The sequence below is a fragment of the Sinohyriopsis cumingii genome, chromosome 6, assembly GCF_028554795.1.
Source record: "Sinohyriopsis cumingii isolate HCF-2022 chromosome 6, ASM2855479v2, whole genome shotgun sequence".
Classification (NCBI taxonomy): domain Eukaryota; kingdom Metazoa; phylum Mollusca; class Bivalvia; order Unionida; family Unionidae; genus Sinohyriopsis; species Sinohyriopsis cumingii.
Genome location: NC_142966.1, coordinates 116,502,563 through 116,519,985, shown reverse-complemented (window position 1 = coordinate 116,519,985; position 17,423 = coordinate 116,502,563). Strand labels below are relative to the sequence as shown.

The 17,423-nt window shown below is 35.4% G+C and overlaps 2 protein-coding genes across 2 annotated transcripts in view; one reads left to right on the top strand and one right to left on the bottom strand.

Moving 5' to 3' along the window:
• LOC149797800 (TBC domain-containing protein kinase-like protein) overlaps nt 1-17,423 on the bottom strand; it is a 185,784-nt gene that overhangs the window by 120,519 nt on the left and 47,842 nt on the right. The window lies entirely within an intron of this gene.
• The window catches only part of LOC149797801 (rab proteins geranylgeranyltransferase component A 2-like), a 59,686-nt gene that overhangs the window by 24,918 nt on the left and 17,345 nt on the right, over nt 1-17,423 (top strand). The window contains exons 7-13 of the mRNA XM_089962776.1: nt 165-285; nt 4,088-4,203; nt 7,489-7,595; nt 7,994-8,068; nt 11,575-11,619; nt 14,112-14,171; nt 17,177-17,237. Coding sequence (XP_089818902.1) covers nt 165-285; nt 4,088-4,203; nt 7,489-7,595; nt 7,994-8,068; nt 11,575-11,619; nt 14,112-14,171; nt 17,177-17,237 — 585 coding nt within the window. The remainder of the gene's footprint in view (nt 1-164; nt 286-4,087; nt 4,204-7,488; nt 7,596-7,993; nt 8,069-11,574; nt 11,620-14,111; nt 14,172-17,176; nt 17,238-17,423) is intronic.

Below are 17,423 nucleotides of genomic sequence, written 5' to 3'. Positions count from 1 at the left end.
CATAAAGGATGACAACAGAACAGTATAACATCTACATATGACAAACATAAATAAGACAGTCATAAGTAAACAAGAATGTTGAAAAAAACATTTGCTGTAAAGAAAGAGTGAATAATGGTGTCATAATTTAGCAATTATAAATATCTTTCATATATTTTGTCTAGGTCCCTTGTTCCAGAGCAGATGTGTTCAGCAGTAAATTGGTGTCTATGTTGGAGAAGAGGATGTTGATGAAATTTCTTACATTTTGTATGGACTATGAGAAACAACCAGAAGAATATCAAGGTGGGATTTGTATTTTCTCTTGTATAATGCACACCTAATTGTAAATAGGATAGAATTTAGTCTGTGGATGTATAATGCATAGTTTATTCCCAAATTTCAAGAGAACAGCACAGATCCTAAGTTTGCTATTTTATTTTGATCAGTAACAAATGATATTACATTTGAAAGCTAATTTCTGACTGGCTAATGGATTGAAACTCAATCTCAGATTCAAGCTCAGAGTTTTATGATTTCATACTTAATCTTCTAGTGCAGTATGCACAACAGAGTAGATTTTAGTGTTCCTGTAGATCAGAGTATTGTCTGCTAGTGCAGTATGCACAACAGAGTAGACTGCAGTGTTCCTGTAGATCAGAGTATTGTCTGCTAGTGCAGTATGCACAACAGAGTAGACTGCAGTGTTAATGTAGATCATTGTTGTGTGCCTTTAAAGACAGAAATAGCAGAAGGAAATCAAGGGTCATGGGTGGAACGAAGTATTTGGAAGTTACTTACCTTCTCTCTTATATAGTATGTTAGAGAGGGTCCTATGTCAGAACGGGTCATGGGGGTATTCTAAGATACTTTTGTCACTCTGTATGATTTTTTCCTTCAGATTATTTTTTTTTCTTTCTCAACATGCTCACATCGAGCACCTGTGTTTGGCATCGCATCTTTAAAATGTTTTCACCACCAAGGAAAATGAAATGTATTGCACAAAAAGTGACATTTACTTTGGAATATACCAAACATTTTGCCATGCATTCAGACATCAAATACCAATATACATCATGCTTTTTGCACACAGTGTATCACAAATTTTAGCATTGGGCATGGTGGCAGAGACAATGTAAGGAAGCAGATTGGTAGCAAAAAGCAGATAAAGGTTGGAAAACTACATGAAGACAGCTTTTTCAAGTGTTGGAATTTTTTGGATTGAAAGATTAGCATATATCGTAATTTGCTTGAGTTAACAGTTTTCCACGCATGTACTGACACCACTAATTGTTCACCATTCACCATTTTGTCTTCTGAATTAATGCCATTTAGTAATTAAGTTACACTTCAGTTAAAATGTTTTCATCTCCAAGGAAAAAGATTTGTATTCTACAAAAAGCGAAATATTGATTGGAGTACACCAAAATTTGGCCTAGCGTTCAGCCATCAAATATCAATGTACATTATGCGTTTTGCACAATAGTGTGCCAAGAATTTTACATTTGGGAACGTGCACAAGGGCTGGTACTGTTGCTTATAATTTACCTGTCATATATGTACCATGTAGTAATATTATTATTAGTACATGTATGAAAGATAAATTGTAAGCAATGAAATGAGCCATTGGAGGTATGTGGTAGAATGATGTGAAACAGCACACTGCTATAGCACCCCCAGCAGATTTCAGTTTTGGAGTACTTTCGCCACCTGCTCAAGTCTTGCATGCTACCAGTGCTGAAGCATTGTTTGTAAGTTTTCTTGCTGAACATAACCTGTCTTTCTCAGTTGGAGATCAGCAACAGTGACAGTGAAAGATTATTTCCTATTGTGAGGAAAAATAAGACAAACTATAAGTGCCTCCTTAGGTGCTGTAAACTGTTTTAAAAACAAATTTATCATAGCCAAGTTGAGGAAGATCAAGACTGCCACAGCATCATATCATGACAAATAGCGTGAAGTTTGTGTATATCAGTAAATTTGGCTGCAAATATAGTAGTACATGTAATCAGTGTAAATAATGTTTTATTTTTATTTTGAGATTTTCATATAATGCAGTACTGACCATCAAAGTGGATGGAGTTAGTGTCATGATATAATTTTTCACAAATTGTGTTCAAAATTTACTACTTTTTATCCCACTTTTCACTAATTGCGAGTCTGGAGGGTTGGCAGCTCTGCAGTAAAATAATACAAACATTTGTTGGATTTGAACCTCACTCCATGTGAAGCTATGGATGATCAAAGTTGTTATTCTAACCTGACTTTAAGAAATGCTGCTGAAGAACCTCACTCTAAATGATATTATAAAAAAGCAGAGTTGTTGCCTTCCAAACTTCGCTCCAAACAAAGCAGTAGAAGTGTAAAAGGTTGTTGCCATTTTTGCCTCATTTCAAGTGCAGCTTTAGAAGATCACATTTTGTTCCGATTTTAAACTCAATTCAGAAGAGCAAGGTTTTCATTCTAACCTCATTACGAGTAAAGCTGTAAAAGATAAGTGTTCTTCACTCTAAGTGATGCAGCGAAAAAACAGAGTTGTTTCCATTATTATGTCACTCCAAGCAAAACTATAGAAGAGCAAAGTTGATACCACTCTAACCTCACTCTTGAAGAGCAAAGATCAGAGTTCTTAATTATACAGTAGTGGATCAGAATGTCTCATGACAATGAGGCTTGATCTGTTGTTGCATCATACACTAACAGATCAGAATGTCTCATGATCAGAATGTCTCATGACATAACCATTCTGGTGACCTAAGTGATTAGGACATCTGCCTAGGATGCAGGATGTTTAAACCCTGGCCAAGGCATACCAGAGACTTATAAAATGGTACTAACAGCCTCACTAGGCACTCAGCATTAAGAGGTTAGTGTTAGGACTGGTCAGCCTGGTGTCAGGATAATGTGATTGGGTGGGACATCATGCTACATGTCTGCAGCATGATGCCCCTGTGCTAGGCATCACTATAAACTGCCAGACATCATAATGATACGACTGAAACATTGTCAAAGGCATGTTAAAAATCCAAAACACACACACATATATGAGAGCAAGAGAGACAGGCAAAAAGACAGGAAGAGATAGTTTTTTCTTCTTTGTTGCATGACCTAAAGTGATCAGGGTATCTGCCTAGGATGCAGGAGGTTTAAACCCTGGCCAAGGCCTACCAGAGAATTATAAAATGGTACTAACAGCCTCACTAGGCACTCAGCATTAAGAGGTTAGTGTTAGGACTGGTCAGCCTGGTGTCAGGATAATGTGATTGGGTGGGACATCATGCTACATGTCTGCAGCATGATGCCCCTGTGCTAGACATCACTATAAACTGCCAGACATCATAATGATACGACTGAAACATTGTCAAAGGCATGTTAAAAATCCAAAACACACACACACATATGAGAGCAAGAGAGACAGGCAAAAAGACAGGAAGAGATAGTTTTTTCTTCTTTGTTGCATGACCTAAAGTGATCAGGGTATCTGCCTAGGATGCAGGAGGTTTAAACCCTGGCCAAGGCCTACCAGAGAATTATAAAATGGTACTAACAGCCTCACTAGGCACTCAGCAAAAGAGATTAGTGTTAGGACTGGTCAGCCTGGTGTCAGGATAATGTGACTGGTTGGGACATAATGTTACATGTCTGCATCATGATGCCTCATTGGTAGACATCACTGTAATCTGCCATATTGCAGACATCATAGCAATATGACTGAAAAGTTGTTAAAGCTAGATTAAAAATCCAAATCACACACCCACCCACCCACCCACACAACACATCAAAATGTCATGATGATGGGTCTGGATGTGTTTTATACATTAAAAGATATGAATTTATGCTGTTTGTGGTTCTGCATATGTAAGTAGGATATAATGAGGGTATGGATCAGACTGAAGGGGTACAACAGAATTTTAGGAAGCATATATTGCATGGCCTTTAGCAGCATTTCTGTATCACCATCAGTTTTGGTTGGAGTACTGTTCAGTCCATGTATTTGTCTGGAGCTATGGAAATGGATACCAAGAAAAATACATTTAGATAAATATTTTGAAATATTTACGTTCTTAATGAATATTTTTAAATAATAATTATTTTATAATTATTACAGAGTATCTTGGCAAGCCTTTTTCGGAATTTCTAGCCTCCAAAAGGCTGTCAGAAAATATCAAACACTTTGTGCAACATTCCATTTCCATGACCACCGACAACGACACCACAGATGAGGTATATATCCTTGGAATGAAATTGATCATATATAACTGTATAATGCATATATAACTGTATAATGCTTATGTGTATGCACTACTAATTTGTTCTAATGTTGACATGTTTCTAGTCTTTTCCTAAAAATATACATGTAAAAATGTAAATGCATATAAATTAAGGACTTCTTGATCCCTTAATAGTTGAAAATAAACACAAGTATTTAAATATGTCTGTTTACTGCATTTCATAAACAGTAGAGATAGCCTGCAGTATGATAACTTATCTGAAATGTATTCAGGGGAACGCACTTGTGTATGAATGATCAATGGTGATATAGCTTTTAGCTTGAGTATGAATGATCAGTGGTGATATAGCTTTTAGCTTGTGTATGAATGATCAGTGGTGATATAGCTTTTAGCTTGTGTATGAATGATCAGTGGTGATATAGCTTTTAGCTTGAGTATGAATAATCAATGGTGATATAGCTTTTAGCTTGAGTATGAATGATTAATGGTGATATAGCTTTTAGCTTGTGTATGAATGATCAATGGTGATATAGCTTTTAGCTTGTGTATGAATGATCAATGGTGATATAGCTTTTAGCTTGTGTATGAATGATCAATGGTGATATAGCTTTTAGCTTGTGTATGAATGATCAATGGTGATATAGCTTTTAGCTTGAGTATGAATGATCAATGGTGATATAGCTTTTAGCTTGTGTATGAATGATCAATGGTGATATAGCTTTTAGCTTGTGTATGAACGGTCAATGGTGATATAGCTTTTAGCTTGTGTATGAATGATCAGTGGTGATATAGCTTTTAGCTTGTGTATGAATGATCAGTGGTGATATAGCTTTTAGCTTGAGTATGAATGATCAATGGTGATATAGCTTTTAGCTTGAGTATGAATGATCAATGGTGATATAGCTTTTAGCTTGTGTATGAATGATCAATGGTGATATAGCTTTTAACTCATGTATGAATGATCAATGGTGATATAGCATTTAACTCGTGTATGAATGATCAATGGTGATATAGATTTAACTTGAGTATGAATGATCAATGGTGATATAGCTTTTAGCTTGTGTATGAATGATCAATGGTGATATAGCTTTTAGCTTGAGTATGAATGATCAATGGTGATATAGCTTTTGGATTGTGTATGAATGATCAATGGTGATATAGCATTTAACTCGTGTATGAATGATCGATGGTGATATAGATTTTAGCTTGTGTATGAATGATCAGTGGTGATATAGCTTTTAGCTTATGTATGAATGATCAATGGTGATATAGCTTTTAGCTTGAGTATGAATGATCAATGGTGATATAGCTTTTAGCTTGTGTATGAATGATCAATGGTGATATAGCTTTTAGCTTGTGTATGAACGATCAATGTTGATATAGCTTTTAACTTGTGTATGAATGATCAGTGGTGATATAGCTTTTAGCTTGTGTATGAATGATCAGTGGTGATATAGCTTTTAGCTTGAGTATGAATAATCAATGGTGATATAGCTTTTAGCTTGAGTATGAATGATCAATGGTGATATAGCTTTTAGCTTGTGTATGAATGATCAATGGTGATATAGCTTTTAACTCATGTATGAATGATCAATGGTGATATAGCATTTAACTCGTGTATGAATGATCAGTGGTGATATAGATTTTAGCTTGAGTATGAATGATCAATGGTGATATAGCTTTTAGCTTGTGTATGAATGATCAATGGTGATATAGCTTTTAGCTTGAGTATGAATGATCAATGGTGATATAGCTTTTGGATTGTGTATGAATGATCAATGGTGATATAGCATTTAACTCGTGTATGAATGATCAATGGTGATATAGATTTTAGCTTGTGTATGAATGATCAATTGTGATATAGTTTTAGCTTGAGTATGAATGATCAATGGTGATATAGCTTTTGGCTTGAGTATGAATGATCAATGGTGATATAGCTTTTAACTCGTGTATGAATGATCAATGGTGATATAGCTTTTAACTCGATTATGAATGATCAGTGGTGATATAGATTTTAGCTTGTGTATGAATGATCAATGGTGATATAGCTTTTAGCTTGCGTATGAATGATCAGTGGTGATATAGCTTTTAGCTTGGGTATGAATGATCAATGGTGATATAGTTTTTAGCTTGTGTATGAATGATCAATGTTGATATAGCTTTTAGCTTGTGTATGAATGATCAATGATGATATAGCTTTTAGCTTGTGTATGAATGATCAATGGTGATATAGCTTTTAGCTTGTGTATGAATGATCAATGTTGATATAGCTTTTAGCTTGTGTATGAATGATCAATGTTGATGTAGCTTTTAGCTTGTGTATGAATGATCAATGGTGATATAGCTTTTAGCTTGTGTATGAATGATCAATGGTGATATAGCTTTTAGCTTGTGTATGAAAAGATCAATGTTGATATAGCTTTTAGCTTGTGTATGAATGATCAATGGTGATATAGCTTTTAGCTTGAGTATGAATGATCAATGGTGATATAGCTTTTAGCTTGTGTATGAAAAGATCAATGGTGATATAGCTTTTAGCTTGTGTATGGATGATCAATGGTGATATAGCTTTTAACTCGTGTATGAAAGATCAATGTTGATATAGCTTTTAGCTTGAGTATGAATGATCAATGTTGATATAGCTTTTAGCTTAAGCATATGAGGCAGGAATTCCAGGCATTGCAGGGTGCAAACTTTAGCAATATTTTCTAAAAGTTTCAGCTAAAAGAACCTTAGTTGATATAGCAAATGTTGTATTTTGACATTTTGAACAGAACACCTTAAAATTGCTGAGTAAGCTGCTGTTGCCATTGCTTTTAGACTGTAATACATATCTCAGCTTGCTATTATGTGTCATTCTGAAATATACTGCAGTAATAGTACATGTATATTGTGTGTCATTCTGAAATATACAGCAGTAATAGTAAATGTATATTTTTCCTGGGTATCTCTTGCTCAGTGTGATAATTTAACAACGTTGAAAGTAAGTTCTTATTTGAGTTTGTATGTGTGATCCTTAAGACAGTATTTTTATTTTTAGCCTATTAACTTATTGATCACTCTGGGGTCAGTGTCTATGTCTGTCTGTCATCCATTCATCCATTCTTACCCTAGATTAACCTCAATGTTAAAGTTTTTAACTTGGCCAAATAAAAAGCAAGCTTAACAAAAATGGGGTGTCTTCTCATAAATTTGGTGTTTATTTGAAATTCAATATTCCTGTTTAAAACAACAAGCAGATTTTGTTTCTTCAGTGTGGTTATTGTTTTTTTCCCAGGGTTTGAGGAAAACAAAGAAATTCCTGCAATCACTTGGTCGTTATGGTAACACAGCTTTTCTTTGGTCATTATATGGAAGTGGAGAGCTTCCTCAAAGCTTCTGCAGGTATGTGTAATCCACTTTAAATAAGTAAGATAAATACAAACTATGCAATGCAATTTATAGAGGTTCCCATATAATAGTTGAAGAGATATATGGTTTATGAATAATACAGTGAATCTGTTGCATATAATGTCATTCAGTTAGTTTCATAAATGTTGTATTAAATGAACTGCATAGACTTTGCATGTATCAGTGACATTGATATTTGAAATTTCCTGGTGTTATATCACACCCTGTTATGTGTTAATTATGAGGTGATATTATAAAACTGATGAATAGGAAGGTTGTGTGATTAATATTATTTGTACAAATAAAGTATTGTATGTGATTATCTTTAAAAGTCCAGTATTTTGTGTTATTTGGTAATAGATCAATATTTTTTCGTATCGTTTCTTCCCAAGAATGTGTGCAGTATTTGGTGGAGTTTACTGCCTTCACTTTACAGCCGGCCAGATAATCCTGAACAAAGAGGGAAGGTAAGAAAACAAATTAAATTACGCATGTATTCTTTTTGCATCTTATAGGAGAAGTCAATTTGTCAATAAAGGCTAAAAATTTTATTTTAAAATTTACTTGATGCAAGTAATTAGGGCCTTCATTGGGTTAAAAATAGTTCTGAACTTGAAGAGAATGGAGACAACTAAGAGAATTGATTCAATCAGTATTCGTTATTCACAAGTCATTGCCACATACTGTAATTCTGCCATGTTAAGCCCAGGCTTGGTGATAGGCACATCTTAAACAATATGTTGATAATTTCTAATGAAGAAAATTGTGTCTGATAACAAGCCTACTCCACCTTGTTCAGAATAATTATGACGTATGCCTCGTGTGTTTATCATGGGAGGCTGTCCTCATGTGGATATCATTGGAGGCTAGCCCGCTGGGCATATCATTGTTTCTGTCATGGGAGGCTGGCCTCCTCTACATATCATGGGAGGCAGGCCAACTGAGCTAATCATTGTTTATGTCATGAGAGGCTGGCCTCAGGGACATATCATGGCAGGCTGGCCCCCAGGGCATATCATTGTTTCTGTCAATGGAAGTTGGCCTCCTGGACATATCATGGGAGGCTGGCCTGCTGTGTATATTATTGTTTCTGGTATGGGAGACTGGCCACCAAGACATATCATGGGAGGCTGAACCCTGGGTATATTATTGTTTCTGTCATGGGAGGCTGGCCTCTTAAACATATCATGGGAGGCTGGCCTCCTGGACATAAATGGGAGGATGGCCCCCTGGACATATCATGGGTGGCTGATCCCCAGAGCATATCATTATTTCTGTCATGGAAGGCTGGCCTCCTGGACATATCATGGGAGGCTGGTCTTTTGGACATATCGTGGGAAAAGTAATCAATATATTAGCTGCGGTTAACATCTAAATTTAAACAAAATTAACATTAAGACTTTATCCAACTGATGGAATGTAGGTTCTTACAAATCAGTGACCTAGTTGTTGATGCAGAAGGATAAAGCCATTGTTTCCCTTTAGTCTCATTTGTTTTTCAGAGACCGCCCACATTTTTAAGTTAACCCCAGTTTTGATACCAAAGTTGTTTTTTTCTTCCACTGTCTGACCTCCAATTTTGACACCAAAGAGAGTTTGACTCTCAGTCTTGCACCCCTAGGAGATAAACTAAAGTGTTTGTCAAGTCTTGTAGTAACCACAAAATCAACACAAATTTGAAACTGATGGACTCACAATAGTTGTTTGATTATGAGGTACCGTATTTACCACATATGTTAGGGCACGATAAAATAATTTTTTTTTCCTGTCCCAGAACTTATGGTGAAACATTTTTTTCACTTTGGTCATATGTCCCAAGACTTAAGAAACGAAATAAATTTGTATTGCTTTTGTGCTCCTCCCCCCCCCCCAACTGCACATCGCAATAAAATAGATAAATAAAACGCTTAATTGATAATAAAAAGAAAGAAACTAACCTTGTGTTGTTATCATTTATTCCTTTTTTCAACATGAGCATAGGCTTCCATACTGTAGCATGTATCAAGTATGTCCGATACCACACACCATGTTGTTCATTGACATGAACACTGAGAAACAGTTGTGCGTGGTTGTGCTCAAAGGTTTGAACATGTTATCCAACTGAAAACTGGAGCCAACAAAATCGCATACAAGAGGGAAATAGTCAACTGATATCTTGAAGACGCCATTCATGCATGACACGGTGTTGGGTGCAAAATAATCAAGATTGAATTATATCCATCTCTACTGTATGACAATATCTCGCAAAAAAAATCATCATTTGAAAACACATTCACTTGAGTGCAAGTGACAGTCTTTTCACCAGCTAGGGTTACATAATTATTCTTACTATACCAAGCACATATAAGCCCTGGTGGTGAATAAACACGACTGGCAAGCAATTAGTTAACTTCTTCTTTGAACCTACCGACAGGATATCAGAGACAAAAGGTTATTTTTATTACAAAGCAGGCGATCTCAGAAGCTGACCTCGATTACTTTATTTTGTAAAGGATATCAATATAAAGGTTATTTTATTGCAAAGCAAGCCGACATCGGAAGTTGACTATGGATTCTGTGAAGTGAACCAATTTTTTTTTTTTGAATATACAACGATGGCCAAGATATGGAAGCATACTTGGGTTCCTTTTCAACTGTATTCATGGGAATTTTGAAAATAAATTGAAACAATGGATCAAATTTTAAAGTGACACAATATAGTGCTTTGTGCACAGATGTCGATGACCCAGCGTCACCTAGAATATTTGGAGAAAATAAAATCATGTGATGAATTTGTTAAGGCCAGAAGGGAACTGTACTGTATGCCAGTATCTCGCAAATAAAAATCATTATTTTAAAACACATTCACTTGAGTGCAAGTGACAATCTTTTCGCCAGCGCGGGTTACATAAGTATCATTAATATTTACCCGCAGACATCAGTGCACCTTTGTATTAATTATTACTAAAGATGCCAAGCACATATAAGCCTTGGTGGTAAATAAACACAACTGGCAGCCAGCAGTAAACTTCTTTGAACTTGCCAACAGGACATCAAAGACAAAGGTTATTTTTATTACAAAGCAAGCAGACATTGGAAGCCGACTTTGGACTCGGAACCCGAATTTTTTTAAAGGATGTCAATACAAAGGTTATTTTATTGCAAAGCAAGCTGACCTCAGATGCTGACTACTGGATTCTTTTAAGTGTGCCGATTTATTTTTTTAGCTTTGAATATACAAAGACGGCCGAGATGTGGAAGCTAACTTTGGTTCCTTTTCAACAGTATTCACAAAAAGTTTGACAATAAAGTAAAACAATGGAACAGTTTTTAAAGTTGCACAATATAGTGCTTCGTGCACGAACATCGATGACCCAGCATTATCTAGAAGATTTGGAGAAAATAAAATCACGTGATGAATTCGTGATGGCCAGAAGAGAAATAGATCATTTCGCCAACAATATGATCATTAACATGAATGAAACTCTTGTGTACTTTGATCGCATTCCTGGATGGACTGACGATAAGATGGGCATCAGAAGTGTGAGAATTAGCAAGACTAGTGCAGATTTGAAAAAAATCTTCCTTTTGTTCTTGCAGTTTCCACTTCAGGTGGTGTGTTGCCTCCAACAATTTTTCACAGTATGAGAAAGTTAAAAAAGTATTCATGTACCAAAATAATAGACCGTACGTGTGCAGGAGAAGGGTTGTGTTGATGAGATGCTGCTGCAGTGGATTAAAGAATTTTATCTCAAGTACAGTTATATATTTAAAAAATAAAATTTCAGTTGGATTGCAATTTCCGACATGTAATTTTCGAATGATTTAAAAGGTGTCCCACAACTTACGACTCGAAAAAACCATGTGTCCCAGAACATACAGTGCACAAAAAAAATACTTTTAAAATTAATTTATGGTGTCCAAACAAATACGGTGTCCCAACATACGCGGTAAATATGGTAATGAACTCATACTGTTAAATTTGTCATTTCAGATGTCAAGGCATTATCACAACTGGGGGACAGAGGATAGACTGCAAGTAAGAGATGGTTATGGATAAAAATTTAACATGTTATGTAAGATCTCCAGCATAGTTTTTCATGCACTTCCAACTGAAAAATAACAGAAACTCAGATCAGCTGTTGTATCATGTTTAAGTCTACTCTGTTCATTCCATCATTGATTTTTAGTGAATGGCATGGACCCTTTCTATCAGCACATTAGGTGATGTAAGCTCTAGGATTATGTTATTTGCAGTTGGCTGTGTTCTATGACTAGGTGAACATGCTAGATATGCAAAGCTGCATTGTTGTTTCTGAGTTGGCAGAAAGGACAAGTTTTGATATGACATAGGGACACATTGAGGTTGTAAGGCTCATGAAGATTTATACACCATAGCAAATTAGCTTTCTTCCCCATGACTCAGAACAAAATGTGAATATAGTTTTAGTTTTATTAAATATCTCCCTCTTTTTTGTTTTCCAATTATCTTTTAATGTACAGTCCGACTGGAATTCAAAAGGAATGAATATTTATAAAAGTTTGATTTGCTGTACTTAAGTGTATCAAGGTGCTGCCAGGGCACATGATAGTGCAAAATTTGGAGACCAGTGATGGACAAGAACTCCTGCAATTTAGTTCAGTGTCATGCATGGGAAAATGTGCTTTGCACAGTATAACATTTTTATTCAGCCGTTTACCCTTAAACTTCTTGTCATGACATAAGTGACACCAGTAGAAGTATCTATACACTTGGCACAACATATCTTTTATCATAGCTATGTACACAGCCGAGTTCTTCAGCTTGACATGAATTGTTGTTAAACTAAATCTGATTGACACTTTGGGCCCTGGAACAAGCATTCTGTCATAGTTGAACCTTGCATCAAGGAAGTTTTTACTATGCACATTTATGATACCTGCTAGCTAGAATACAAAATTTCTGATTCCCAGTGTAGTTTTAATGATGATGTCATTCAGCAAATACTGGCTGATCATAGTGAAGAAGGCAATTCATTTTTAAAGCTAAGAAGTGTATCAGTTATTTGGAGCTAGATGGACAAAAACAGATTGCATGCTGGCCCCCCCCCCCATTTCAGCGGTGTTTCAGAATTACATGTAGAACAGCAAGAAATAACAAGCCAAATTAAAATACAGGCAATGTAAAGGTAGAGTGCAATTTTCATTTTTTTTCCCAAACAGTTTAGCCCTGAGGAGATATTGTGCTATAAAAATCAAGAGCCCTTAAAAGGGTTACAGTAAATTTAATAAACGAATATAAAAAATGAAACTAGGAGGTAAAGATATCATTTCATCAAAATACCTGTCTGAACAAGCAGACTGCAGCATTAATGGATATAAAATCCGAATGAAGTGTTATGGAGCAGTAAATCTCATAGTAGTCAGCAAAGCACTGATTCAGGAATGTTTCTTGCTGAGCTTATGTTAGTAAAAAATCTTATTTTGGAGTAGAAGTATCTGAAAGATAATACATGTGATCCCTGGAAAATTGTACATAACAACCGTAAAGAACAGTTTCTCTGGTTTTTACAGCTGACTAAGTTAGCTATGTATACGCCCATTCCAACTGCAGGCTGTGAAAGGGGTTCTAATCACTGAATACTTTTCATACACAGATAAGGATCAGATTAAGCTGAGAAACAACAAAGTTAACATATTAATGCTTATACAACTAGAGGCAACCACTTTTATAGATTTTTATTTCAATAAGACTCTAACAGAGTGGAACAGGAAGAAAGAGAGATGGAAGTGTTAGGTAAATATTGAGCTGTTGCAGTTTCCTCCTTCCCCTCCTTTTTGTTCTTCTTCCCCCTTATTTTTGTGACAAGGAGGAAGCTCCCCTCTTTAGATAAAATACAGGCATAATTTCTAATTCAGAGTGTGATGTAAGTGAAAATTACAAACATAATTCCATCTTGTTTTGCAATTTTAATTTCTGTTTCAACAATAGAAAATAAAATATGGATATGTAATAAATAAATAGGAAGATTCTCCAGATAGAATTTTCGCATCATAATGAAGACCTGACATTTTAGCACTTATAGAGACAAGTTTGGTATAGATTGCAGTAGAAATTGGACCCTTATGCAATATTAAAGGACACTTGAAGCTAATTGATTAATCTTTCCTGGTACTTCTTTTAGCTTTGCTTTTAAGGTTTCATGCTAGTTTCTACAATAACAGTGGCATGTTCCTATATCTGGTAAAATGATACTTAGATGGTTCATCACTCTTTCTTTCCATCTGCAAATTATGTACAACCTTTTTAAATAAATATATGCTTGTATTCGACTGTCTGTTTCTTTTTCTGATTCTATCTCTTTCTGTACAACTTTTATATGTCTCATGCAGTTGCTATTTATCAACATGTGGTTTATAAACAAGTCAGGAGACGTTATTCATCATTCTGAATTATTCATGGAAACCCATTGCTATGTTTATATTTTCAGGTTCAGTTCAGAAATTATTTTAATTTTACCATCAAAATATATCTTGTATTATTTTTTGCAGATGGCTAGTCATGGAAAGCAGTTATTCTCCTGAAGAATTCATATCACCTACACATTCTAGGTAAATTATATAAGAGACATTAAGACAGTGTTTAAAGTAATGCTAACACAATTTAAAAAATGACAATTTCACATGTGAATTCACATGAAAAATTCACTATATGGACACAGCAGTTGCAAAGTTTTGATTTATGTTTTTTTTAAAATAAATATAGTTTACTTGTCTCACCATACATCTCCAAAAAAGAACATTTGTTTAAAATGGACATATCTCTTTTCTTTGAATTTATATCATGCCAAAGCAAGTGAAGTGACTTGGCCAAGGACACACTACAATAGCTGATCCATGCTGACATGATGTTTGCAATTGCAATATTTTGATCTCAAATACAACACTGTAACCACTGAACTATTTTGGTTCATAGTTTACTTCTTCACATGGGATAACATTGTGTAGTTCCTTGGGTTTCCTTTTAGAAGGTTTCATGTACTTTCTTATTTACAAGGCAAGATTCAAGGAGAAGAAGCACATTTAAATTGTTTTATTTCCTCTTGACCACACAGTTATTATCAGATAGTATATACATCATTTAGATTATTTTGTTCTTTTCTTGACCTATGTATTTTGTAAACAAACATACATTTTTTATAGAAGAACATTCATATTTCTTCATCAGATACATTTCCATATCATATTAGCAATCCTTTCTTGAATAATGGAAATGTAGTCTTTCCCATCTATGTACTGTATAGACAAAGAAAAGAAATTCTTATTCATTACCTCCCCTTACCACAGCCATATGGCTGCCATCAGTTGGTTGTTTACCAGTTTATGCATTCACTGTAGTTTAATCAACATGGTCATTGCATTAATTACCTTTGTGAATCCTTTGTGTTGATCTGTCCATCATTAAGTGTGGTGCAGTATTGTGTTCCAAAGTTTCTGCAGAAATAAGCAAGCAAATCCAAATTATCTGATAGACCTAGTGATAGCTGTCCACAGAAATCCTGGTAAAATTCTACCTGCCCAAACAAACCCAATCCATGACCAGACAGGCTTCTTCTCCATGCTTGGCTGTTGTAAGGAGAGCCTTGCCTAGAAAGGAGTTTCAGCCTTAAGTATGAAGGCCTTCCACTTTGAAGACATATGAGGGAAAGTGTCTCATTTCAGGGTCTGGTGCAGAAACAACATTTTTTTTAATGCTTCAGTCTCTCGGTTAGATAACTCTTTTTTTGCAGGCTTTTCAAAGAGAAAAGGTTAGCTCCTGTTTCAAGCTGTAGATATCACTCAAAGATTCCCTACACAGTCAGTCATCATGACAGAGTATATATAGGCCACAACAAGGACATATCAGCTTTGCTGGCCAACTTTGAACTGAGTAGGCTTCAGTTACTCACCTCATTTCATAAGTTGAATCTTTCTTTATGTCGGACCAGGTTCAACGCAAGCCACAACCTTGTTGAAGCTGGTATCTTACAAGACATGCTTTCTGCTACTAGACTGACATTTGATTCCCTACACAGTCAGTCATCATGATAGAGTATATATAGGCCACAGCAAGGACATATCAGCTTTGCTGGCCAACTTTGAACTGAGTAGGCTTCAGTTACTCACCTCATTTCATAAGTTGAATCTTTCTTTAGGCCGGACTAGGTTCAATGCAGGCCAGAACCTTTTTTGAAGCTGGTATCTTACAAGACATGCTTTCTGCTACTAGACTGACATTTGATTCCCTACACAGTCAGTCATCATGGTAGAGAATATATAGACCACAGCAAGGACATATCAGCTTTGCTGGCCAACTTTGAACTGAGTAGGTTTCAGTTACTCACCTCATTTCATAAGTGGTTTCTGCTACTAGACTGACATCCAGGGTGAATGAGCTGCACACCATTTAATTGGACCAGAATTCTCTACATTTCATTGGACCAGAATTCTCTACATTTCATTGGACCAGAATTCTCTACATTTCATTGGACCAGAATTCAGTTCTGTGATCCTGATCATGCAGCCAGGTTTAATTGTTAGAAACTGGTTGTTGTCTGTGGGCAATCAGAAACTTGTCAGTTGCTTTCACTCCTTAAGCAACAGAATATGACAGGGAATGATGCAAGACCTGGTCCATGCTCTCAAGCATTACTTGAATCATAAGAGTCATGGTTCCCAACGTCTTTTTCTTCCAGTTAAAGCAGGAAAGGTCTGTAGTGGTTTAAAAATACACTTTGTTTGTTCCAAGTTATCACTGGATTACCTGAGGATTTTTGCTAAAGCTATCATTGCCAGTGTTCATTTCATTGCAATGTTTTGATCCAAAAATGTAACAGAAGCTGTTTGTAGGCTTTCAGAGTCAATCTTCTTGAGTTTTTATATCTTAGATCTTTTCTCCTTGTGATGTTGTGTGTTATGTGTGTTGTGCTCTGTTTATATTTGGAGATTGCCATTTGAAGCATGCAGATGGTTGAGGCTGGATTCTCCTGCATTTCTTCAACTTATCTATTTTCCTGGCATTAATGTGATCTGGGAATATATTTGATGGAGAAAGTAATGATTTTTTTTTAAGTTATATTTTACTGAGAATAATTACCTGATCACATGGCTAATAAACTCTCCTACACCTACCTCACAAACTGCAAATATTCTTGTTGAATGTATTGCTCAGCTTAATCTGGTAAACAGCTGGTTGATGTGCAGTCACCCAAATAGTTTTGTGGGGAGGTAATTGGTTCGAGTTACTTCCCTTGATCTATAAGCTCTGTAAATGGTAAAGCTGAAAGTTTTGTTTTTTGATTGCTGCATTCAAGACAGCTTATTTCATAATGTTAATGTGATTAGATACGTATTCTGGAGAAATATAATTTACTCAAAACTTTACTTTTTCAATAAAATATTTTAGATTAATGCTATTTTTAGGGCACTATGTATGTGACAAAGGAGACATTTGTAACTAGATATTAATTGAAATCTACAGTCGAAAATATTTTCTTGTGTAAATGGAATATTGGATAAAGGATATTAAATAAAGATTTTTATCTCATGCAAATTTAAAATTTCAGTTCATTTTGCAGGTATATCTCAAGAGCAATTATGCTTGCAGACAGGCCATTGCTACCTACTGATACTCAGGAGGTAATAAATATAGAAAATTACATGTTTGTTTTCTTTTTTAGTTGGTAGAAGGAACAAACTTGATAAGGGTCAAGGCTGACAAATCAAAATCCGTATGTTTTATACAGTGTATTCCAACAATTCCCCACCCCATCCCCCAAACAGTATCACTGGGGTCATAATGGTAACTCTGTCATATTTATTATG